The 25,724-nt window shown below is 48.6% G+C and overlaps 1 protein-coding gene and 1 non-coding gene across 2 annotated transcripts; one reads left to right on the forward strand and one right to left on the reverse strand.

Moving 5' to 3' along the window:
- The first annotated feature begins 1,583 nt into the window (after positions 1-1,583).
- TRNAP-GGG (transfer RNA proline (anticodon GGG)) lies at positions 1,584-1,659 on the forward strand. Its single transcript has one exon. It is a non-coding gene; the product is annotated as a tRNA-Pro (tRNA).
- Positions 1,660-3,942: 2,283 nt separating this feature from the next.
- TMCO1 (transmembrane and coiled-coil domains 1) lies at positions 3,943-25,076 on the reverse strand. The gene is made up of 7 exons (XM_066371382.1): positions 24,839-25,076; positions 24,370-24,447; positions 19,409-19,468; positions 14,322-14,368; positions 11,605-11,672; positions 10,608-10,752; positions 3,943-4,513 (listed from the first exon to the last, which is right to left on the reverse strand). Exons 1-7 carry the CDS (start codon positions 24,906-24,908, stop codon positions 4,415-4,417), a joined length of 567 nt encoding a protein of 188 aa, XP_066227479.1. The 5' UTR covers positions 24,909-25,076; the 3' UTR covers positions 3,943-4,414.
- Positions 25,077-25,724: the final 648 nt, after the last annotated feature.

Below are 25,724 nucleotides of genomic sequence, written 5' to 3' on the forward strand. Positions count from 1 at the left end.
AAGGATATGTATATACACCATGGCAGCAAAGAAGTTTCAAAACTACTCTTACAGGAGGTAGGTAGGTAGTTACATATTAGTCAAAGAGAAGGGAGTAAAACTAGCTAAATCTGATTAAGTCAGGAAGCTTCACGGGAAAGCTGCATCCTCCACCAAAGGGACCTTAATCATTAATTCCCCCAGCAGGCAGGAAAGACCGGCTCTCAGGGGAACAACTAGCCATTCCCCGTTCACCTCAGGTATTGCCTGAGGAGGGATCAACAGCCAGGGAAAAAGTCCTTTCCTGGGCTCTCGTGCAATAGAAGCCTGATGACAAAACAAAACGTGGAGGCCTGCCAGGCTGAATAGCTCCATTAGAGCACCATCCCAAAGCACAGAGGTTGCTGGTTTGATCCCCTGTCAGGGCACATACAGGAACAGATTGTTCTCTCTCTCTCCTTTCTGCCCTCTCTCATTCCGTTCCTCTCTCTCTCAAGTTAATATTTCAGCTTGGGATGCTGAGGACCCAAATTCAATCCCCATGGTCACCGGCTTAAGCGAGGGCTCATCTTGTTTGAGCACGGGTCGCCACCTTGAGTGTGGGATCAGAGACATGACCGACCCCATGGTCACTGGCTTGAGCCCAAAGGTCACTGCCTTGGCTGGAACCCCGGGTCAAGGCACATATGAGAAAGCAATCAATGAACAACTGAGGTGCCACAATGAAGCATTGATGCTTCTCATCTCTTTCCTGTCTCTCTCGCTAAAAAAAAAAAGAAGAAAAAGAAACTGTCCCAGATAAGTTGAAATGTCCGGGACTTGAATATGAACCCAGATTGGGATGTACCCACCCCATCCCTCCCAAAAAACTGAACAATTTTCACTAATCGTATTGCTGGTAGTAATGTTGGTATTGATATTCTGAGACTTTAAAGTGGACATTTTGGGATTATGCTAATAAGTAACTGTGATATTCTATCATTGCTGGGATTGAAAACTAGAGTTCTTAGCATTGGGAAAAAAGAGACACAGATCAAAGAAATTAAGTGAAAATTTTGTAGTCTTGAATTTAAGTGCAGAGCAGAGCATCACTATTAATTCATGATGTATTTTATCTTAACACACAATACCTTAGTCCACAAGGGAGGCCTAGAAACCTACCACTGTCTCGGTGAGCTCCTTTACTGGTCTGACTGAGGCTTCCCTGGAGACAGTGCTGCGTCCGGGTCAGGCAGGAAACACAAGATGGCCCTGAACATCTCCAATCACTTAGCAGAGATACTACCAATGACAATTAGAGTAACATCAAATGGACCCAGGCCCCAACGTAATGAACCTTTCCCTGGCTAAAAAAAGGGGCAATTTGAGCATCCACAAGAAAAACAGTTACAGTGGGGTGGGGTGAAGTCAATCATGCATGTCTAAACCTGTAAACTGCTAACCACACACACACTGTTCACCGCAGGAGGGGGCTAGTGAACCCTCATTACTTTCACAACCAAACAAGCTCTCCTTCTGCCTTTCCTACTAAATCCACCACCAGCTAGCCAAATGGTACCCAAGGGGAATTTAATAGGCATGCAGTTACAATCAAAGGGAGGGAGGCCCTGGCCGGTTGGCTCAGTGGTAGAGCATCGGCCTGGGGTGCAGAAGTCCCAGGTTCGATTCCTGGCCAGGGCACACAGGAGAAGCACCCATCTGCTTCTCCACCCCTCCCCCTCTCCTTCCTCTCTGTCTCTCTCTTCCCCTCCCGCAGCCAAGGCTCCATTGGAGCAGGGATGGCCCGGGCGCTGGGGATGGCTCCTTGGCCTCTGCCCCAGGCGCTAGAGTGGCTCTGGTCGCAACAGAGCGACGCCCCGGAGGGGCAGAGCATCGCCCCCTGGTGGGTGTGCCGGGTGGATCCCGGTCGGGCGCATGCAGGAGTCTGTCTGACTGTCTCTCCCTGTTTCCAGCTTCAGGAAAAAAAAAAAGGGGGGGGTGAGGGAAACCCTGTAGGGTAAACAAAGACGGTTCTTCAAGAAAGACCTTGCTGGGGGGTAGAGAGAGAAAAATATGGGGGAGCTAAAGAGGACGCAGGGCCAGCAGCACCGGCAGCACCTTGGCACATGTTAGAAGTGCATGTTCCTGGGTTCCAGCCAGAGTAGGACAGGACACTCTGACGTCACCAGCTGTCTGGGAGATTCCGATGCACTCCAGCGTGAAAGCCACTGCCACAGGTCAGATGCAATTTACGGTGCTTATAGACCAACTGCAACAGTTATCTTATTGGACACTCTGTTCAAATAAACTATCAGGCTTTGATATCTATAGAGCACTTATGCTACCAAGAAACTGACTGTTTTTTAGGTGTGTGTATTGAGATTAGACATATATATCAAAACCCCAAAATATGTAAGGATAAAAAGAGGTGTGATGGCTAGGACTTGCTTCAAAATGACAAGAAGGCCTGACCAGGCGGTGGCGCAGTGGACAGAGCGTGGGACTGGGATGCAGAGGACCCAGGTTCGAGACCCCGAGGCCGCCAGCTTGAGCGTGGGCTCATCTGGTTTGAGCAAAAGCCCACCAGCTTGAACCCAAGGTCGCTGGCAAGGGGTTTACTCAGTCTGCTGAAGGCCTGCAGTCAAGGCACGTATGAGAAAGCAATCAGTGAACAACTAAGGTGTTGCTACCTGTTAAGGTGTGAGGGAATTGTGGGTGGCAGTTTTAGGTCCCTGACCCCACCGAAAAGGACTCACTCGAGAGGAGAGGGAACCATGGTCCGGTCAAGGGCATATGAGCACCAACACACATTCATGTTCCTGCTTCCAACGGGCTGATTCTGGGATGCTACCTGTTAAGACGTTCAGATTTACCTGCATTTTCAAGGGTTTTTTATTCATTATAGAGAGGAGAGAGAGAGAGAGAGAGAAGGGGGGAGGAGCAGGAAGCATCAACTCCCATATGTGCCTTGACCAGGCAAGCCCAGGGTTTTGAACCAGCAACCTCAGCGTTTCCAGGTTGACGCTTTATCCACTGCGCCACCACAGGTCAGGCAACAAGGGTTTTTTTACAGAGACAGAGAGAGAGTCAGAGAGGGATATAGGGATAGACAGGAACGGAGAGAGATGAGAAGCATCAATCATCAGTTTTTCATTGCGACACCTTAGTTGTTCATTGATTGCTTTCTCATATGTGTCTTGACCATGGACCTTCAGCAGAGCAAGTAATCCCTTGCTCGAGTCAGCGACCTTGGGTCCAAGCTGGTGAGTTTTGCTCAAACCAGATGAGCCCACGCTCAAGCAGGTGACCTCGGGGTCTCAAACCTGGGTCCTTCGCATCCCAGTCCGATGCTCTATCCACTGCGCCACCGCCTGGTCAGGCTCACCTGAGTTTTTAAGACATTTACAGCTTCAACATACTATGAGTACACCAAGTGGCCTAATGCAGGTATTAAGGATGTTTTTTCTTTTTAAACCAGAAAGGGGACATGTGGTCCTTTACATGGGCAAAGCAGCCAAATCGTGCATCCTGAAAGAGCACAGCTTCTCCGGTTGGAGTGTCAGCTCTGATAACTTAGTGACGGCCTGCTTCAGTGTCATCCAGATGGCTCGTCTTGACATCTTTTTAGGGCAAGTAATTAAAGCAGCGAATTGTGAGGCTGCAGAAGGTCTTAGCATCTCCTTGCGTTGGCACCATTGTGATGAGACAGCGTATTTCCTCTGTATTCCCTCCTTGCTGAGGGTCCTGGGGTGGGGGCTGCCAGGGACCTGCACTTCTGTGTCCCCGTGAGTCACCACTTCCCTTTTCTCTGTTTCCCACTTCCTACAGCAGGACACCTGCGTATCAGGAGCCTCTGAGGCACATATAACAAAAAATGACATTAAAAACTTTTATTTTAGCTCATCCTGGCCAGTGTTTACCTTTATGGTCAGATTATAAAAAAATATGCATCTAGACAAGTGACAAAATAAAGGAGCTCTCTCCTTGTAGATGGAACAGCTAAAATTTGGCCTCTTTATTGATCACAGGTCATACAGTTGGCTTTTAAAAATCACAAAATTCCAATGAAGAGTTGCTAACAAAAGGAAATCTGAAATCTTCTCTCAGAATAAATGCTAAGGGCTCATGGGGAGCCAACTTCCAAGGCAGGCGCAGTCTTGAGGGTCGGTCCCACGAAGATGTTAGCGTGAACATAACAAGGAAAACACCGTTTCTCATTCCACAAACATCACCATAACTCACCCAAACAACACGCTCAGTTAAAAGCACCACTCTGTGACCACGAGTCCTGCCAGGTCCATCTGCCGGTATCGTTCATTCAAACCACATCCCTAACGTCTACACGCAAAGCCAGGAAGTGGCCTCAGTGCTAAGACCACCTATGGCTCTTGCTACAAAGCAGCTACTAGTCTAATTTGAGTATCTTTAAAAATGACAGAAATTAGAGTTCTTGATTTCAAGAGAACTTCCCAGAAGGAGGTGGAGGGCCAAGAAATCCACCCGCCTGCTTGGTGGCAGCTCGTGAAGGGGCAAGGCCAAGAATCTTCTGGATGTTCTGTGAGGAAATGGAATAAAAACTGGGTTTTAATAGGAGCTATAGAAGAGCATTTTACCCAGATCCCATATGATGAGAAACCATACAAATTAGAAGCACCCTTACAGCTTGGAACAGGATGATCACCACCATGTTAGTTCACAGAGGCCTGCAACACTACGGAGACCACAAACAGAGGCCCTCTTACCGGGTGGAAGCTGATTTCTCCTAGTGGAGAGGGCTAAAGAGATGCCATCTGTTATTTTAACACAAAGCATTTAGATTATACTCATGAGCTATGTCTTGAAGCAAGGCCTTTTTCTCATGGATGGTTCTTCTGCATGGATTTAGTCATTACTGCACCATCTAAGCTGAAGTTGAACTATTCAGTTTCAATTTCTTTAAATGAGAGAACGTGGACTCTTGCAGAATAATCCGAGTCCAGAATCCTCCTAGCTTGGAGCACTGCCCCACAACTTGTTCAGCTGTCTCACTTATATCTGATTCAGTAGTTTTAAGAAACTCATCTTTATTAAACCAGTTCTCATAATAAAAACTACTATTTTAGCTTAACTGGTGGTGGTGCAATGGATAGAGCATCAACCTGGGACACTGAGGTCCCAGATTCAAAACCCCAAGGTCACTGGCTTAAGCGCAGGCTCACTGACTTGAGCGCATGGCGCTTAGCTTGAGCGTGGGATCATTGACATGACCCTGTGGTTGCTGACTTGAAGCCCAAGGTCACTAGCTTGAGCAAGGGGTCACTGGCTTGGCTGGAGTCCCCCCCCCCCCCATTAAGGGACATATTAAAAGCAACCAGTGAACAACTAAGGTCACACAACTATGAGCTGATGCTTCTTATCTCTCTCCCTTTTGTCTCTCTTTCTTACTAAAAAAACAATAAAAAACTATTTTTATAGTCAGATTTCATCAGTTACTGTAACATTAAATTAAATCGTATAAATCCAACAAGTAAAACCAGCACAAACAGTCTGGGGATAAACACAGTCATCAAGGACAGGGACTCAATGGTGGGAGCAGACAGGTGGAGGCAGCCAGACTAATGGTGACCATTCATGGACAGTGTGATGAGGGCTCATCGGGACACTTTAAAGAGGGAAGGGAGAGGGCTTATGACATGCAGAGATTATGTAAGAGTCTATTGCCACAATTCTATGTAGAATTTAAAGAGGAAAAATCCTTAAAGATTATCTGATTATTCTTGCTCAGTTCTGTCATTTTATAGTTGCGGAATTCTAATTAAAACCTGGAAAAGTCTGATAGCTTATCCACGATTACAAAGTTAAATGAAGAGCAGAGTTAGCACTAAAACCCAGGTATTTTAATTTTTAATCCAATGTGGTCTCTCACCCAGCACATCCTGTGTTAAAGGCCTGGCCTTCAGAACAAGCTGTACCCCACAGTCGGAGGTCAGCATGTCTGCGTTCACCGTCCAGTAGTCACCGAGTGCTGAGTGGATGCAAGGCACTAAAGGATACCAGAGCCGCCCCCTCCCCACGTGCGCCCTCCCTTGACCGTCATCACTGAGGATGCTGACTAGCACAGATTATGAGTGTCTGCCTTTCTGGCATAGTGCCCTGTCGGATTACAACAGCATGTGACAGAATATGAAGAATTCATTAAATTATATTTACCGTAAAATTATTTATTTACCTACCCACAAGATGGCAGCTCACACTTTACTTTAAAAAGAAATCTGGAAACCATTACCAGACCAGGCTACCTCTCTTGAGCAAAGCCAGAGAAAGTCTGCATTGTTTTCATAACAAAGAGCTCCATGTGCCCGCTGCTAAAAATCCATGACAAAACAATGAGAAATGAGAAGGCGGAATGATGGGATGTCAGGAGTTCCCAACTGCTTTTACTCCATCAGTAAGTGTTTACTCACTACCTACTACGCATCCAGGGTTAAGTGTGGCATTATGAAAAATTAAAGATAAAATGTGAACTGATAAGACAGTATTACCAAATTAGCTGTGGATACTCACACTTGTCTGGTCAACAAATACAATGATACAGTCTAGACAAAATAGACCAGGCACCAGTGCTCCTGCTTGGTTCTTTGGCAGTGACACGGTCAATTAAGCGAGGCTTTATCATTTTAGAGATAAAGGCAGTGGAAAACCTCTGATGCCTGTTAAGTTACAAGTTCACTGTGATTTAAGAAGACAACTGAAGGGAAAGTAACAAAATATTTTGAAGGGCAGATTGTTGAGTCTCATTTACAAAGTAACAACATGCACAGCTATGGAACAGGACCACATCTCCGGACTGCGGGGGAGGGGCACTGTGACAACCACCTCAGCGGCCACAGACACGTTACAGCCAAGGGGCGCCCGCAGCCATGCCTGCTGCGGGTTCACGGGGCCCAGGCAGCGCTGTACTTCTCTCCCAGGACTCTCATGTCAGAGCGAGAAACACTGGAAAAACATCTTCCCGTGATCACGCCTTCTATTGGCAGCAGACCCAGAAAAACACAGCTGCAGGATCTGCGTTCCTTCCTCCTCGCAGAGGATAGGAACCCATGACCAAGAAGAAGAGACTGCTGGCTGCTGCTGCACATTGTGGAAAGAACCCAGCCTTTGGAAACGAGTACGTTCCACAACATTTTATTCTGCAGTCACTCAAGCTAAGATCACTCAGCCTGGGAAGCATGGGTCCGGTCCTTGTCCCTGTGGCATGTGGCAGTCAGACTCCACTCACAGCCGACAAGCCCTCACCAAGATCCATAACAGAGCCTGACCCTACCCACAGAAGTACATGTAAAATCCAGCCCGCAAACGGCCCCAGCCAACATTCCTAGGGTTGGCTTGTTTATCTATCTGAATAGGCTGTTGGATGGAGAAAATGACATACAGACTAACACTTACTGAGAAACCTGAAAACACAGAGCTGGCAGCAGAAATGTCACCAGGTTAGCCAATGGAAGACTTGAGTCCCAGAGCTGGTATGCAGGGCAAAGACACAATAGGCGACATAGTTCCCCATCCCCAAACCATGATTTCCGCACACTTACAAGGGGGGAAGGGGCTGGCCTGTGCTGGCACACTGAATAGTGTCAACCTGGGACACTGAGGTCGCCAGTTTGAAACCCTGGGCTTGCTGGGTCAGGGCACATATGGAAGATGATGCTTCCTGCTCCTCCCTCCCCTTCTCCCTCTCTCTAAAAAAAATAAATCATAAAATCAAAAAAAAAGAAACACCCTGCTTGTAGATGAGCTGCACCAACGTTAATGAATTACATCCCAAGCCTTAAATTAAGTGACATAAATTAACAATGAGGCACAGCAGTCGTGGCAGCTCCTCCTAGCATCTGATGACTTTAGAAACACTGATTTGACATAACTGGAACCTGTCCTCATATAGAACAAGTCACGTGGAAACCCTCAAGCTTCCCTAGGAAAGCTGGAGTGCAAGAAGAGAGTAAATTGTACCTACTTTTATCCCCGTCCTGACCGCATGAACTGTTTTAGGAGACCATGTCCAACTCTCACTGATGCCTTTTCAAGTTACAGCCTTACATGCGTACAGTTTAAGATGTGGGCAACAAAAGAGAGCGAAGAAATGCTTTATTTTACATTTCCTAAGAACCACTAACCCCTTCTGCTTCCAAAGAAAAGAGAGTTCTGTTCGGAGCTTTCACAGAGCTCTGAATTTACAAAAGCAGGCCCGTTTTCCCCCGGCTGTTCACCAGGTGAGTGTGCTTGGATGTCTGCTGAGATGTGGGGCCTTCAGTGGAGAAGATAACCATTTACTCAGACCACTGCCTCCTAATAAGGGGAAAGCAAGGACCTTAATGAAGGGGCTAAGGAAATGCCCATCCCTGCCCTGGACCACCTGACACTCCCATGGAAGCTGGTGGCCCACGGCTTCCCCTGCTACAAAGGCACACAGAGGGGGCAGTTGTGATGTGAAGGTCAAGGCTGCTAACCATTAATTACCAAGCATATGGAAGTAAACAAAGGAGAGAGATAATATGAGAAAAGGTGATTAGATTTATTTTCAGTTAATATGACATATCATGTTTTAATCTGTGAAAAGAACTCTGTCCTATCTTGAGCTGGGAACAAATATTAATTTTGTTTTATGTTACTTTATTATTAATTTTTTTTAAGTTATTGATTTTGGAGAGAGAGAAGGGAGGAGAGAGAAAGAGAGACCGGCCCTGGCCGGTTGGCTCAGCGGTAGAGCGTCGGCCTAGCGTGCGGAGGACCCGGGTTCGATTCCCGGCCAGGGCACACAGGAGAAGCGCCCATTTGCTTCTCCACCCCTCCGCCGCGCTTTCCTCTCTGTCTCTCTCTTCCCCTCCCACAGCCAAGGCTCCATTGGAGCAAAGATGGCCCGGGCGCTGGGGATGGCTCTGTGGCCTCTGCCTCAGGCGCTAGAGTGGCTCTGGTCGCAACATGGCGACGCCCAGGATGGGCAGAGCATCGCCCCCTGGTGGGCAGAGCGTCGCCCCTGGTGGGCGTGCCGGGTGGATCCCGGTCGGGCGCATGCGGGAGTCTGTCAGACTGTCTCTCCCTGTTTCCAGCTTCAGAAAAATGAAAAAAAAAAAAAAAAAAAAAGGAGAGACCAAAACATCAATCTGTCCCTGTATGTGCCCTGACCAGGGATTGAACCTGCAAACTTGGTTTATCAGGACAACACTCCAACCAAGCTATCCCACCAGGGCAAGTATTAATTTTATAAACACCCCATGGATGTGGGGATAAGAGGGAGAGAGTGGCCTTAAGAACAACTGCTTCCATTCTAGACCACTGTCACCTGACGGTCACCCACTGCCAGGCTGCCCACTAGACCCCACTGCCATGGCTGTTCCACTGCAGCGCAGGCAAACTGCGGCTCGGAGAGGCTGTGCGACTTCCCAAGGTCACTCAGGCTAAGAGGCAGCAGGTTCGTACCTCCAGGTGCTGTATTTCCTCAACCTTACAATGCACTCCTGCCCTCTCCCCAGCAGTTTAAAGTAGAATGGGTCTTAAATTCTGTTACATAGGGTGGGGTAAAAGTAGGTTTACACAAAAGTTTATTCTGGCATTATTAATTATTGTTCAATAATGTGGAATGTACTTCATGTCATAAAAGCATATGGTACAAGTGGCTACCAGAGTAAACTTGACATCCTGTCTCTTTTTCAAAAAGACAGAGCTGTAGCCCTGAGTTACACAGGTCTGCTAAGGTATACAAAGACAACGAGGAAGTCACCTTACAGGAGCTGGAGGGGAGAGAAGTGTGAGATGAGAATCACAGAGCAGCTCTGAAGGAGTCACCTCTGCCACACACATGGAAAGAGCGTGTCCGCACTCACCGCAGTGTGGCGGGAAGGCAGGGTGTTCACAGACTGAACTTGCTCCGAACAGAGCTCCTGAGCCCGAGACGTCAGGAACCTCTCACTTTGTCAAGTCCCACCTCACACGCACGTCCCTCTCCAGCCTCCTGCCTGCATCTCCCGCTGGCGGACGTGAGGTCTCTGGGCTCTCACGCACTTCCCCTGAGCGTGTCTGATCCACATGGGCCAGACACACACTTCGATGACCCAGGCTTTATCTCAACTGTGAGCAACTTAAAGCCACTCCGTTACTCCGCTTACTGTGTCCTAAGTGACAAGAGGTGCTGGTGTGTGACAAAGACGGAGTCAGAGGGAAGGACAAGCTCGCCGTACACTCTGTATCTCTGACAGTTCCCACGGGAAGGAGCCCAAGCGTGGAGAGTGGTGCGGCAGCCATGCCCGCTCCATGCCATCACTGTCCCTAAGGGTCGGTCGTCCAGCCCCGCACACACAGGAGCAGCCTCAGAGTTCCATGGAGCTCCAGAACAAGCATCTGAAAGATCTCCATGGCAACAGGTGGACGGTCTCAGCATCACAGAAGTAACAGCTATGCTAGGGTACAAGAGCAAGGATGGGCCCACAGTCTGGCGCCACTTAGCGATGGGAATGCACTCTGAGAAGTGCATCCTTGGGCGGGTACACCATCATCCGGACATCACAGCTGCACTCACACCCTGGACAGCACTGCCCATGGCACACAGCGGCTGTGTGGGGTGCCACCATCATGCCCGGGGCACCGCTGTCCACACCGGTAACACAGCCACTCACCTGGCGGATGGACATGGTGCACAGGATGTAGAGGAAGATGAAGGAGCAGTCCGTGGTATCGTCGCCCAGCAGGTTGCGGTGGGACAGTCCCTGGATGTAGGACAGTGGGGTGAAGGGCAGTTTGGCTACCACCCTGCCGTCGAATCTGAAGGGGAAACAGAGCTCTGTTACTCTTAGGAGACTGACCAGCGTCTCAGCTCCAGGGAGGAAGCTAGGACAGAAATAGAACTTCAAGTCCCTTGATGTTTAAAGAACAAAGAAAGGGTGATATTCTAAACAGAGACCTGAAGTACAAGAATGTAAGGACGAATGCAGACTGTTCCCATTGATTTTTCTCTAAACCAGTGATTCTTAGCTTTGTCACTATGGGCATCCTGGCAGAAATATATCTAAAGCCCTTCCCATAAAACAGCCTTTCAGACTTAGAGAGAGAGTGTGTGCGTGCGCACACGTGCGCACACTCATTGGGCAAGCGTACCAGACTGTTTTGTGCATTATGTTCACAAGCAATACTAAGGAAGGGAATCATATGAACATAAGACAGCCTGACTACTGGTAGGAACAGCCAGGTTTCTTTGTCAGTGTATTTCATTAAAGCCCACGTGTAATAAGACTAAGGAATAAATCAAATGCTGAAATTCAAGCAAAACAAGACTCAAACCCATTGTGGAAGTCACATAATAAAGCCAAAGGTTGCGGTTATGTGAGGGAACACCCATGTTCTTGGGGACTACCCCTCTCATAGTTATGCAAAAAGGAGCGTGAAGACTGGGGCATGTTCTCACATGACTCAGAAAAATACATAAGTCATGTACATATGAGAACACATATACGATATGATGAAATAGAGGGAAAAGAAGGTAAACTGGTACAAAAGGTTTACATCTGTGAATCTAAGTAATGGGTATGCTATTTTTGTGACTTCTGTGTAAATCTGAAACATCAAAATAAAACATTAGCATAGAGCAACAGGTAACACCCCCTACAGGGTACTCACATGGAATTGAACATCCCCATTAGGGCTGTGAAACAGAAGCCAATCGCAAACATGGATTTCATTCGAACCTGTGAGGAGACCACAAACTGTCACTGCACACTCGAGAGAAACCACCACTTAGGCACACCCCAAAAGTTTTGATTTCATGCCATTTTTTTAAAGGAGATCCTAAGGCCAAAAGCTATCCACTGGCTAACCACCCTCTACCTCCAAACCCTCTTCTCCATGCACCCACGAGTGGACAGTCCTGGGGTGGCCATGAGGCTCAGTTCTGAACTGAGTTACAGGCACAAGTGATAAAGGGACATGGAAAAGGAGAAGCATGGCTGGCGTCCACCCCGCAGCCTCCTGCGTGTTCTCCCAGCCTGAAGTAACGCACACGGCGCCTGCAGGGGAAGCGTGTCGGACGCCCCCCTGCACCCTGAGTGACATCAGGGAGCAGCCATGGCAGCCCGGCTGCCGCCCTCTGGTTCCTAAGCAAGTACACAAACCTCTATCTGTTTCAGCCACTGCTGTTAAAGGATTGTTACTTGAAGTCAATGTCTTTCTCAATTACAGTGTCATAAAAGTATTGAAAAACAATTATAAAGATGCGAGATTAACAGTTGTTATGTCTGGATCTTTATCCACATTTGCTATAGTCACCATGGAATAATTGTGTCAACAGATAAAAAACTATTTAAAAATTTTTTATTTTAATTTTTATTTGACTTAGCAAGAGAGAGAGAGAGAGATAAGAACATCAATCCGTTCTTGTATGCGCCATGACCAGGATTGAACCAGCAACCTCTGTGCTTGGGGACAATGCTCTAATCAACTGAACTATCCAGCCAGGGCAAAGAAAGCTATTTTTTAAAACAATGCACCTCTAAATTATAATCTTTCTTAATCAGAATTTCAAGATATCCCTGGCCAAGTAGCTCAGTTGGTTGAAGCATCGTCTTGATACACCAAGGTCACAGGTTTGATCCCTCATCAGGGCTCATACAAGAATCAACCAATGAATGCATAAATAAGTGGAACAACAAATACCCTCCTTCCTTCTGCCTAAAATCAATCAATCAGTAATAAATTTTTGATGGTTTAAAAAAATTTAAATGTTAAAAAAAGGAATTCCGCCTGACCACACAGTGGCGCAGTACATAGAGCGTCGGACTGGGATGCAGAGGACCCAGGTTCGAGACCCCGAGGTCACCAGCTTGAGCGCGGGCTCATCTGGTTTGAGCAAAAGCTCACTGGCTTGGACTCAAGGTCACTGGCTTGAGCAAGGGGTTACTCTGCCTGTTGAAGGCCCACGGTCAAGGCACAAATGAGAAAGCAATCAATGAACAACTAAGGTGTCGCAATACGCAACGAAAAACTAATGATTGATGCTTCTCATCTCTCCGTTCCTGTCTGTCTGTCCCTGTCTATCCCTCTCTCTCTCTCTCTCTCTCTCTCTCTGTAAAAAAAAAAAAAAAAAAAAAAAAGGGAATTCCACCTGACCAGGTGGTGGCGCAGTGGATAGAGCGTCAGACTGGGATGCAGAGGACCCAGGTTCGAGACCCTGAGGTCGCCAGCTTGAGCGCGGATCATCTGGTTTGAGCAAAAGCCCACCAGCTTGAACCCAAGGTCGCTGGCTCCAGCAAGGGGTTACTCGGTCTGCTGAGGACCCGCGGTCAGGGCACATGTGGGAGGGCAATCAATGAACAACTAAGGTGTTACAATGCGCAATGAAAGACTAATGATTGATGCTTCTCATCTCTCTCCGTTCCTGTCTGTCTGTCCCTGTCTATCCCTCTCTGACTCACTCTCTGTCTCTGTAAAAAATAAATTAATTAAAAAAAAAAAAAGGAATTCCGCCTGACCAGGCGGTGGCGCAGTGGATAGAGTGTCGGACTGGGATGTGGAGGACCCAGGTTCGAGACCCCGAGGTCGCCAGCTTGAGCACGGGCTCATCCAGTTTGAGCAAGGCTCACCAGCTTGAGCCTAAGGTCGCTGGCTCGAGAAAGGGGCCACTCAGTCTGCTACAACCCCCAGTCAAGGCACATATGAGAAATCAATCAATGAACAACTAAGGAGCCGTCAACAAAGAATTGATGTTTCTCATCTCTCTCCCTTCCTGTCTGTCTGTCCCTATCTGTCCCTCTCTCCCTTTCTGTCTCTGCCACAAAAAAAATAAAAAAAAATAAAAAGGAATTCCAAGATAAAGCTATATATCAGCAGTCTCTCAGTAAGCAAGACAACTTGCAAAGTTCAGCTGTCCTGTGAAATATACCAGCCACATCACTAGGGTTTCTGTGCTTACACACACATGAACAAGCTGCTCCTTATAAGTAACAAGTAAATGGACAATGATGTCCCTTTCCTTATGCTTTATGGTGTGCCTGCCACTCGGAGCAGAACAAGGGCGACAGTCAGGCCCTCTGCCACGTTCCAGTTCCTCCTGGGGTGACCAGGCCACCATAAAACCAGAGGTGCACACCAACACAGGGAGCAGGCAGAAACAGACACAAGGCTCATCAGGAACTGTGTGACACAGACAGAGGATGACCTCCAGGGCCTGGGAGAGCTGGCCGCGTCACTGGGGCAGCTGCAGCCTGGGAGCAGCCCTGACGTCACTCACAGCCACAGAGACCAGACATCTCTGCAAAGGCAGCTGAGGCCCCGGATGCAAATCAGCTCTTACGCTGAACAGGGCAGTGCGGTTTTCCAGGCATTATATTTAGGACTCTTACCATTGACAGATCGCGGTTGTTATTCTTCAGTTTCTCCTCTTGCCTCTCTGCAAAGAATTAACAAGATGGTTAACACGGGGCGCTGAGCACCGGGGGTGCCGGACCGTGCTGACCGGAGCCCACACGCACCTCTGCTCCAACACCGCTTGTTCTAACAGGACTAGCCAACTGCCTGCCCGTTGTGTACTCCGCACCAACAGGAAACTCAAATGCAGCAGAGCCTCAAAATATTTCAATTTAAAAATAAATATCCTTTTGGGTTTAATTTTTAAAGATTTCCTCTGGTACTGCCTTAACTCTGTACAGAAAGACCTGCTCTTCCGTCCCAGCAAGGGGAACCCCTGCTCTCTGGGTGAAAGGAGTCGGTGTACCCCAATACACCACCTTCTTCAACGCAAGGCTAGTCAGCACTACCCCCTGAACTTCAGGGGAAATGGGAAAGTAACAGTTAAATTATCTACCTGACACAGCCTTCTTTCATGAAAAGTCTAAAGAGCACAAAGGCCTAGAATGAGTATGTAAATTCAGGGCACAAAATAAATTAAATTTCAAGAGCTCTCCCATATTTTCAAGTCTCCAAGAGATCCCCCACCCTCGGGCAAGCTTCAGAATGCCTGCCGTCCAGTCCCTGCCACCTTCTAGGGACACCTCCTCTCAGCACTGTTTGCTGAAGTGCTCCACCCGGCCACTGCTGACCTGGGGCAGCCAGTCCCGGACTGGCCCACACCCTGGGGAGAAAAAGTACGAGCTGGACCAATCGGATTCCTTCTCTCAAAAATTCCAACAGAAAATCTTAGGAAATTAAACCAGTTAACTGTAGGAGCAGAAATAGAAATATTACAACACAGTGTTGGCTCTCAAACTTTAGTTTATCTAAGAATTCTCTGGCCAGCCTGTTAAGAAAGCAGATTGCTGAGCTGCAGGTCTAGGGGTTCTGCTTCCGTAAAACCTGGGAGTGAGCCTCAGAACCCTACGTTTTTAAACAAGGTCTCAGGCAATGCCAACGCAGGTGGCCAGCAGAGCACACAGAAGGAACTCCGACACAGAAAGAAGCCCAGGACACAGCAGAGCATAGGGAATGGCCACGGTTTCACGCTAAACACTCCACTGGAAGCGAGGCAGCTGAGCAGCAGAGGCAAAAGAGCAAGGCCTAAAGCCAAGGGGGCCACCGTCTGCCACCCCGCAGGCTCACTCGCCCACAGACTGGGCAACACCGTCCCTACCCTCCTGATTCCAGACAGCAGCTTCCTCTGACTTTTACCACACATGTCCCTAAAATAAACCCCTTACTACATGAGGTGACTTGACTGTAGTCCGGAGAGCTAAATCAAGCCCACACATGGAGAGTGAATTAGCTTATCTTCCACAGGAGGGAAACATACAAATAGCCAGAACACCTGCATGGGAAATGAAGACAAGAAACACAACACTTTCCAATTAAACGCACAAGACATCTGGCTTCAAGTTCATGGCTCCACCCAGTCTATCATAGAGCCTCCCCTGGTGAAATCAGGGACATTCACTTCTCCGGACACTGGACGCTGCCAACCAGGTCCCGCTACTGAAAACTGGCTTCTTTCATTCTTTACACAGACACACACCTGTGCTATGCACATTTTACAGAAGAAGCTCAAGTGGGGAATGCAAGCAGAGGAACAGTAAGGGCCGCACAATGACAAGGCTGTGGGTACAGTCAGTGCACAACTCGTGTTCACAGGGGGAACGCCCTTCAGGTCACAGAGCTCCCACAGTATAAAAATCAATCATTTATTTAGGAGAAGCTCTGCTGCTCTTAACGTTGAAAACTAATGAAGTTTCCATCACTTCTTATAAAAGGGCATGGGGGTGAAGGATTCTAGATAATGTTCTCAAAAATAAGCTGTAGTCGGACTAATAATACATTGTATCTGGGGAGGTGCTCAGGGCATGCCCAACAGCGTAAATGTCAACAGGACACAGAGCAGACGCAACTCTCCTAAATCCTAAATAACGCACTCTGGGCTTACAGATTTCTGATAACTGGGCTTAATCTAAAAGGAACACTTAAGCCCGACCAGGCGGTGGCGCAGTAGATAGAGCGTCGGATTGGGATGCAGAGGACCCAAGTTCAAGACCCCGAGGTCACCAGCTTGAGCACGGGCTCATCTGGTTTGAGCAAAAGCTCACCAGCTTGGACCCAAGGTCACTGGCTCAAGCAAAGGTTACTTGGTCTGCTGAAGGCCCGCGGTCAAGCACATATAAGAAAGCAATTAATGAACAACTAAGGTGTTGCAACGAAAAACTGATAATTAATGCTTCTCATCTCTCTCTGTTCCTGTCTGTCTATCCCTCTCTCTGACTCTCTCTCTCTCTCTGTCCTTGGAAGAAAAAAAAAAAAAAAAAGAACACTTACATGTCTAGAAAATGGAGAGGCTGTTTGTCTTTTCAGCAGCTTCTAATATATATTATGTCTTGTAACTCCTATTAAGATTTTGATCCTCGCCTGACCTGTGGTGGCGCAGTGGATAAAGCGTCAACCTGGAAATGCTGAGGTTGCTGGTTCAAAACCCTGGGCTTGCCTGGTCAAAGCACATATGCAAGTTGATGCTTCCTGTTCCTCCCCCCTTCGCTCTCTCTCTCCTCTCTATAATGAATAAATAAAATTTAAAAAAAAAAGATTTTGATCCTCAACTCTTCATAAATATTTCTCTTCACTTCTAATGACATTTTTTGGTGAGCAAACAACTTAAGGCTGCATTCCACATTAAGATAACCTGCGCTCAGATACTGTGTCATCGATGTCAGGGCAGCAGGTAATCTGCCTTCCGTTTCTGCATCGTTCCTTTCCCAACAGGTAAAGCTGTGGGGCAGACTGACCTTCCTGAGCTTCACCTCCCTAATCCTCTCAGCCTGCTCCCGCCCTGCCTCATGCTACTGACTGCGCTCCTGCTGTCACTCACAGCCGACACTCTGCCTCGCTGACATTTAGCATTCGCCTTCAGACCCTTCCTGCCCCTGAGACCCCCACACAGCGCACAGATCCTCCCGGCCTCCGGGCCTTGCTGCTCCGGAGCCCACCTCCTCCGCTCGCTCGCCCGGAGACACTCCCTGTTTCCTGTGACCCTCCAGCCTCAGCCCTCCACTCTGCACCGTCACGCCATGTGGGCTCTTGTACGACTTACACGCACGCGGTACTAAAACCAGGTAGCCTTTACCCCCCTGCCAGCCCCAAAACCATCCCCCGGCCGACCCTGCACCAACTATTCCAACCCACTGTCACTCAGGCACGCCCAGTCCCACATGGCAAACCTGAAATCATCTTTCCTTTTCTTACCCCCCCCCACTCTGCTCTTCCTCCCGTCCTTCCTCAAGCCAGAGGGCGGACTTCTTCTGAGGCTCCGCCCTCTTGCGGCACCTGCATCTCAGCAGTCACCAAGTCCTATCACCTCTGCCTGCTCGACACAGGCTGAATCTCACATCTACTCCAATTCCATGGGCAAGCGCGGGTTCTGGCCATTTTTACGCCTCGGACACCTGGAAAGCCTGACTTCGCTACTTCTAGAATGAGCCCCTCCCCCATGTATGCTCCAAACTGTCGCCAGAATTGTCTTCCATAAAATCTAATGTCAAACCTCTGCTTGAATGCCCTGACGGTGACAGGCAGCCTCTGGACACAAGTTCAACTCTGAGCCCAAGTTAACTGAGGAAGGCCTCCCCAACCTGCTCCTCCTACCCCCCTGCCCATCCCAGCCACAGCATCCTCGTTCCCTCTAAGACCCTGCCGCTCCCTCCCATGCATGTGCTTGCTACCTGAGCTCTCAGTGCTTTCGAGGGTGCCCATCCTCCCACCCAGAGCGCACAGGGCTGACAAATGTGGAGTCTGCAGTGACAAAGGACCAGCTCGAAAGCCCTGCCCAACACTGACTTCATCCCATCACACCCCTCAATGACTAAGAGGGAGTTACTGAACTCAAGCCTCAATATTCCTGTATACAAAATGAGGAAACTATTCACAACCACACATGGTGTTCAGAGGACTTAAAAGTAACCTGAGATCTCACCTCGTGTGCTGCAGACGGCACGTGCTCAGTCGACACTGACTGCTACTTCATTATTTATATTTTTATTTAGCTAGCTAACACTAATGCTCCAAGATTCAGCTAAAGCATTCTCTCTTCAAGAGAGCCTGACCCCTTAGGCTGGTTTGGGTAGACTCTCTCTTGACTTTCCCGACACTCAGAACACGTCTCTACACAAGCACTCACTGCACACTGCACTGGTCCGTTTTCCCTCCCCGCGCAGACCTCCTAAACTACAGAACTTTTCTCCTTTATCTCCCAGCGCCTGCCAGAGGCTGACCCACACATGGAAGGGAACGGCAGCACCCTGCCACGTAACTAAATAAGCAGGCCACTTAGAACACAGCTGACGTGCCCACCCCAAACTGAAAAGCAGTCACCAGAAGAGGACACTGGCCAAGCCCAGCCTGGCCGCCCTCCCTCCTGGAATGCCACGGCAGTGGCCCTGGTTCTGTGCCAAACACACCATTTCCCTCGTTTCAGAGTCAGGAAGCCTCATAAATACAAAATCCTATCTAATAATTTATTAAGTGTCTTTTTAGAACAGAATTACATTTGGTAATTAAATTCTAAAATACACCACAAAACCAAAATTGTGTCATTATTTTTCAGATGAGATAAAAATTACTCAGCAGAACATGTCCTACCCCTTGGTGGATCTGTCACCAGTCAACCCTCAGTAAGGGAGCTGTGGCAATAATAAACAAGCAACTCAGACTCACCTGGAAAAATCATCTCTTCAGAGATGAAAAACAATATGCTTTTACAGACGAAGCCAAGAACCCACAATGGCCAACATCATTTCACTAAAACTGGAATTGCAAAGCTAGAAGCAAAAAGGAGCAACTGCTTGAACTCGTCCCACAAGACGGTTGAGAGAACGGAGGAGAAAACATGAGCGAGCGCTCGGTGACCACAGAACCATACACGAGTGACCATGGTCAGCGTCTTCACGACAGCGGCATCATCTTGAGAATTCACTTCTTCCCAGGAACCCTAAACTTGGTGTAGACCAGTCACTCAGCTTACCTATTTTCTTCTTTTGTTGTCGACCAGCTGACTCTGTTATCGTTTCCTTCTTCTTCTCCACTGTAAACACAGTGATGTCAAATTAATTGTACTTTCTGCTCAAGACACAAAGGCCGCTAAACCAATCAAAGAAACTTACAAGGAAGTTACAGGTGGACTCTGATTACAATCGTGATTAAATCAACTGGTTTGCTGACAGTCAAAGGCAGACACAACATTCCCAGGCTCCCACAGCAATGAGTAAGCATCAGTAGTCAGATACCCAGGAAGGCTGTCAAGGAACGCAAGCATCATGCAATCAGATGAGTTTCAGACCATCAGCTGAGGGTAGATGCCTTAGGCAGGATTCCCACAGTTTTCAAGATCTGCTTTCAGTAACTATGGCTAACTGTGGTTACAGTTGCATAGTCACCACAGAAGATGGATTCATTCAGTGGCTGCCTCCCTAACAGGCACTGAGCTAGGCTGATAAGAAAATACAGTATAGCCTGACCAGGCGGTAGCGCAGTGGATAAAGCGTTGGACTGGGATGTGGAAGGACCCAGGTTCGAGAACCTGGGGTTGCCGGCTTGAGCACGGGCTCATCTGGCTTGAGCAAAAAGCTCACTAGCGCCTGACCTGTGGTGGCGCAGTGGATAAAGCGTTGACCTGGAATGCTGAGGTCGCCGGTTCAAAATCCTGGGCTTGCCTGGTCAAGGCACATGTGGGAGATGATGCTTCCTGCTCCTCCCCCTGTTCTCTCTCTATCTCTCCCTCTCCCTCTCTCTCTAATAAAAATGAATAAAATCTTAAAAAAAAAAAAAAAAAAGGTCACTGGCTCAAGCAGGGGTTACTCGGTCTGCTGAAGGCCCGCAGTCATAGCACATATGAGAAAGCAATCAATGAACAACTACGGTGTCGCAACGAAAAACTGATGATTGATGCTTCTCATCTCTCTCCGTTCCTGTCTGTCTGTCCCTATCTATCCCTCTGACTCTCTCTCTGTCCCTGTAAAAAAAATCTTTTTTAAATAAAAAGAAAATTCAGTATATCCATGCCCTCTAGGGTCAATCCACTGAGGGCAGATAACCAAACAATAATTACAGCACAGAAAACAGGCACCACAGACAGTTGCACAGGGCAGGAAGAGCAGGAGGGCCAAAGAAGCCAAGACTAACTTTTTGATGTGTTTCAATTCACACAACAATAAAGTAAGTAACCATAAGCTTTTGAAGAGGAATAGTGTGATTTATTTTACATTTAATACGTATTAACCTTTAATCTCGGTTGACCAAGAACAGACATGTCAAAAACTACCAATGCTTGGCGGATTTACACAATGTGTTCTGTACATTATCTTAGTTTAGTATACTCCCTTCACTAGCAAACAATACAGGACATGTATTATCTCTAAAAGTTGCATTAAAGAATGGGCAGGGGCCCTGGCCGGTTGGCTCAGCGGTAGAGCGTCGGCCTAGCGTGCGGAGGACCCGGGTTCGATTCCCAGCCAGGGCACACAGGAGAAGTGCCCATTTGCTTCTCCACCCCTCCGCTGCGCTTTCCTCTCTGTCTCTCTCTTCCCCTCCCGCAGCCAAGGCTCCATTGGAGCAAACATGGCCCAGGCGCTGGGGATGGCTCTGTGGCCGCTGCCTCAGGCGCTAGAGTGGCTCTGGTCGCAACATGGCGACGCCCAGGATGGGCAGAGCATCGCCCCCTGGTGGGCAGAGCGTCGCCCCATGGTGGGCGTGCCGGGTGGATCCCGGTCGGGCGCATGCGGGAGTCTGTCTGACTGTCTCTCCCTGTTTCCAGCTTCAGAAAAATGAAAAAAAAAAAAAAAAAAAAAGAATGGGCAGGTAGGACACTTTACCTTAGTACATTAAGTATGCTGGCTAAATTCTAAAAGAGCCTGACCTGTGGTGGCGCAGTAGATAAAGCGTGGACCTGGAACGCTGAGGTTGCGGGTTCAAAACCCTGGGCTTGCCCAGTCAAGGCACATATGGGAGTTGAAGCTTCCTGCTCCTCCCCTCCCTCTCTCCCCCCTTCTCTAAAATAAATAAATAAAATCTTGAAAAAAAAAATTCTAAAAGAAAAATTGGTATTGCTGCTTTATGAAGGAGACATAAAACTCAGCTGGACTACAATATTGCAAATGCAATGGTCAAGTGCTAACTAAAATAAAATGTGCGTGTATGTGTGCATGGGCACACACAAATATGTGTTGCACATCTAAGTAACAGTTGCTGTTCTAGGCAGATAAAAAGATAAATCATATAAGGGGGAGAAAGGTTTAGAATACACCTACTAGTACCAGCTCATAAAAAGGAATTAAGTCACCTTCTACAAGATGTTCCTGAAATAACATAAAAAAAAAATGGACAGAAAACATTGAATGATTTACTCTTTATCATTATTATCAACCAAAAAAGCAAAAAATATTTCTTTCCCCCCAGAAGGGCTATAACACAACTACTTGGCATTTAACCACAACTGCATAAAAAACAAGGGGAGAGGCCTGACCTGTGGTGGCGCAGTGGATAAAGCATTGACCTGGAATGCTGAGGTCGCCGGTTCAAAACCCTGGGCTTGCCTGGTCAAGGCACATATGGGAGTTGATGCTTCCTGCTCCTCCCCCCTTCTCTCTCTCTCTCTCTCTCTAAAATGAATAAATAAAGTCTTAATAAAAAGAATACTAGTTTAAAAAAAAAAAAACAAGGGGAGAAAGAAGGCTAGAGGACAGAAAACAGGATGATACCGTCAATACTAAGCCGGTCCTCCGGCACACTAGAATTAGACCAGATAAATCTCCCAGAGATAAAAATGTTACTCTAACATTTTCCTAACCTCAGGGTTGCAAAGAAACTCTTTTGTGTTGATACTGATTCACCAGAACCTCACTCCACAACAAACAGTGGCGACAGTGGCACTGACAAAAATAAACATATCCCCGTGACCTGGTACTGTGCATCCTGAATTCCAGAGAGCTCCCCATTCATAAACTATTTAGAAATCTTCATTCTGTCCTCCTGCAAAAACACTCCACACCTGACAGTACTCTGTACTTAGAAAATGCTCTCACTCAATTCTGGTACAACAGTGAATCACATATGCTTTAACCGTTCTAATTTACTGAAGAGCCCTTTTACTAGTCTCTGCAACAAAAGTAACACATGACAGGAGACTGTCTGATCTTTAGAGCACACTAGTATGCACTGACATTTAGAGACCACCGGAATGAACCCACTTGGTACCTAAGGAACTGTCAGAGTAAGACAACTTTTTGGATAACAGCAGTATTCTGCAAATAATGCCAAGGATCAGATGAGTATAAGAATCTAATCCTGACTCACATCTATTTATGTTTTTATATTTCTCAAAAGCCCTCCAAACTTCTTGCCTAGATCCACACCACTTTCTGAATACCGATTGTCAGAAGACATTATACATGTGCAACTAGGACATTCATGCAAAGAGGGAATTTACCTTATATCTTCCTGTGAAACATGCCCCATGCTAAACATAATAGTTGTCCATTAAACTATAAATATCTAGAAGACAGGATCTATGCCCACTTATTCTGTATACCGCATGTACAGCAAACTACATACAGCAAGTCATCGAATATTAACTGACCATGAATATAACAATAACACACACTTCCTGAGTTTTAATAGATACCCTAAAGTAGAGGACCTGAGACTATAAGAAATGCATGGGGGTCTATGGGACCCTTGTCGGTTGGCTCAATGGATAGAGCGTCGGCCCAGCAGGCAGATGTCCCAGGTTCGATCCCCAGTCAGGGCATACATGAGAAGCAACCTTCTGCTTCTCTTCCCCTTCCTCTCCTCTTCTCTCTCTCTTCCCTTCCTGCAGCCAGGGGCTCAACTGGTGCAAGCATCACCCGGGTGCTGAGAGGATAGCTCAGTTGATTCAAGCATCAGTCCCAGACAAGGGTTTGCCGGATGGATCCCGGTCCGGGTACTTGCGGGAGTCTGTCTCCCCTCCTCTCACTTTAAAAACAAAAAAACAAACAAAAAAAACCCAGATTATTCTGGCTGCTACCTTGGGAACAGACTACAGACAGAGAGAAACACCTGCTAATCTTTTTTCCCTTTTTAAGTTGTCCATTGATTGCTTTCTCATATGTGCCTTGGGGTGAGAGGGCTCCGGCTGAGCCAGTGAACCCTTGCTCAAGCCAGCAACCTTGGGCTTAAGCCAGCAACGATGGAGTCATGTCTATGATCCCACACTCAAGCTGGCGACTCAGGACTCAAGCTAGTGAGCCCATGCTCAATCCAGCGACCTCGGGGTTTTGTATCTGGGTCCTCAGCATCCCAGGTCAGCATTTTATCCACTGCGCCACCACCTTATCAGGCTTGTTAATCAAGACTAAAAGGGACACTGAAAGGCCCCAATTGATCCCCTAGGGATGCATTCTCGTTCCACTTCCAGCAGCCCCCTAGGCTGTGTCCTGTATAAAAATCCCTGCTTTATATCAAACACAACAAACTCTACTGGTTCTTAACCTTTTACTCAAACATGCCTTCAACCAACTGAAACGTGCCTTACCTCCAATGACTCCACTTAGCATGACACCGATCACATTGACCTGTTGCTCCACAAACACACCTTAGTCCTTAAAATACCCCTATATTTGCACATATGCTACTCTTTGGGGGGGGGGGGGAATCTGAAGATCTTTCCCCCATCTCATCCTGCACCCAAATTCTAACCACCCACGAAGGACTGCGAGGCCACCTGGGTCCCAAAGGCTTCCCTGGGCACATGACACCTATCTCTTACATCGCTGCCGCATTACATAAAAGTCTTACGTTCCTGATTAGACTTCCAGCTGGGTTCGTCCTTGCAACCCTATGAGCTTTGCGCATCAGCTGGAGCTCCTCAAATATCCCTGGTGTAGGGGGGGGGGGGCTGCCTGCGCTTGACCCACTGAAGCTTCTTCTACAGGAAACTGCCCTACTCACATTTCTTGCTCTGCTTCTCCACTTCCGCCTTTAGTCTCTTGTACTTGTCCGTCCTGTAGACCAGGACCCAGGTGATCCCTGCAAACAGGAAGGCAAAGCGCTCAGGGGGGAATGTTTGAAAGGGTCCTGAACGACTGTCCTAAGTGGTCCCTGTTGGGCAAAGAGGGGATCTGGCTGTTTTGCTTTAGATGCGCCAGTGGGGGGGGTCTTCAACCAAAGCACCGGCCGCGTGCTAGGAAGGGTGTCCGCCAACACGCAGTGGACCGAGGACGCCGGGCAATGGCGTGCACACCCGGCCCCGCCCGCCCTGCCTGCGCACGAGCCGCCCCGGGGGTTCCCAGGGAGTGGAGTAGGCGAGCCCCCAAGCAAGCAAGGCTGGCGGACTGTCCCGGGGTGGCGTATTGGGACCCCCGGCCCGGGACCCGCCCCGCGGGGACAGCCCCAACGTCAGGGAAGCGGCCGCCCTCACCCTCGGCCAGGAGAGCCGTGCACACAGAGATAAAAACGATGAGTAGCGTGTCCGCGAACATGGTGCTCATCTCGGACTCCTAGTTCTGCGCTCCCACCCGCCGGGGTGGGGGCAGAGCTCCACAGCCACGAAAAACACAGCGAGAAACGACTCCCCTAGACTCGCAGGACCACTAGATAACACCGCGACACTAACAAGATTGGACATCCCCACTTCCGCTTCCGGGGCACAGAGCCGGAAAAGCGCCAACCGGAAAGGGGCGTGGTCATGCGGGCCCCAGCGGGAACCAAGCGGCGTTCAGGAAGGTCTCGCGAGAGGAGGGAGTTGAGTGGCTGAGACGGCGTGGGGGCGCGGGATTTCGCCCCGATGGGTTTGGTCGCGGGTTCCCGACGCGCCTTTTTCGAGTCTTGGAGCCACGTGTCCGGACTCGTGGGCGTTGTACCGCGGCCCCAGCTCTAAGGCCGATTAGATAGTTGAGCCTAGGTTGACTGACTTCTGCCAGCGCGCACGACACGCACTGCACGTCGGCGGAGGACACGGAAGTCGTGCACGCCGGCGTCTCGGAAGTGTTGCCGTGGCGAAGGAAGGACGCCTGTGCACGTGGTGTGGATGGGACCCGTAGACTTCCGGGCGGAATGCTCCGGGGCCCCAGGCGGCGAGCCAGAGCGGGTGAAGCCGGGGGCCTCGCGCGAGGAGGAGCGCTTCTGGGGGAGGCTGGGAGACCCATGGGACTGGGCGTGGGGTGTCCAACGACTCGGTCGTCCTGAACCCGGGTCTAGGCGGAGGCCACGTGCAAGTGCTCTTCCGCTGGCTCCGCGGGAGACTGGTGGGCGGAGCGAGGATGAATGAGAAATCCCGGACGCTTCTGAAAGGACCAGCTGTTATC

This window comes from Saccopteryx leptura, chromosome 2 (assembly GCF_036850995.1).
Source record: "Saccopteryx leptura isolate mSacLep1 chromosome 2, mSacLep1_pri_phased_curated, whole genome shotgun sequence".
Classification (NCBI taxonomy): Eukaryota; Metazoa; Chordata; class Mammalia; order Chiroptera; family Emballonuridae; genus Saccopteryx; species Saccopteryx leptura.

Bases quoted from the DNA above. Each gene is read 5' to 3' on its own strand.
- TMCO1 (XM_066371382.1), bottom strand. From the start codon at position 24,908: ATGAGCACCATGTTCGCGGACACGCTACTCATCGTTTTTATCTCTGTG. The intron at 24,448-24,838 runs GTGAGGGCGGCC...TCCTGTTTGCAG, and splicing joins CACGGCTCTCCTGGCCGAGG to GGATCACCTGGGTCCTGGTC. The intron at 10,753-11,604 runs GTGAGTACCCTG...TTTCCCCTTCAG, and splicing joins ATGGGGATGTTCAATTCCAT to ATTCGACGGCAGGGTGGTAG.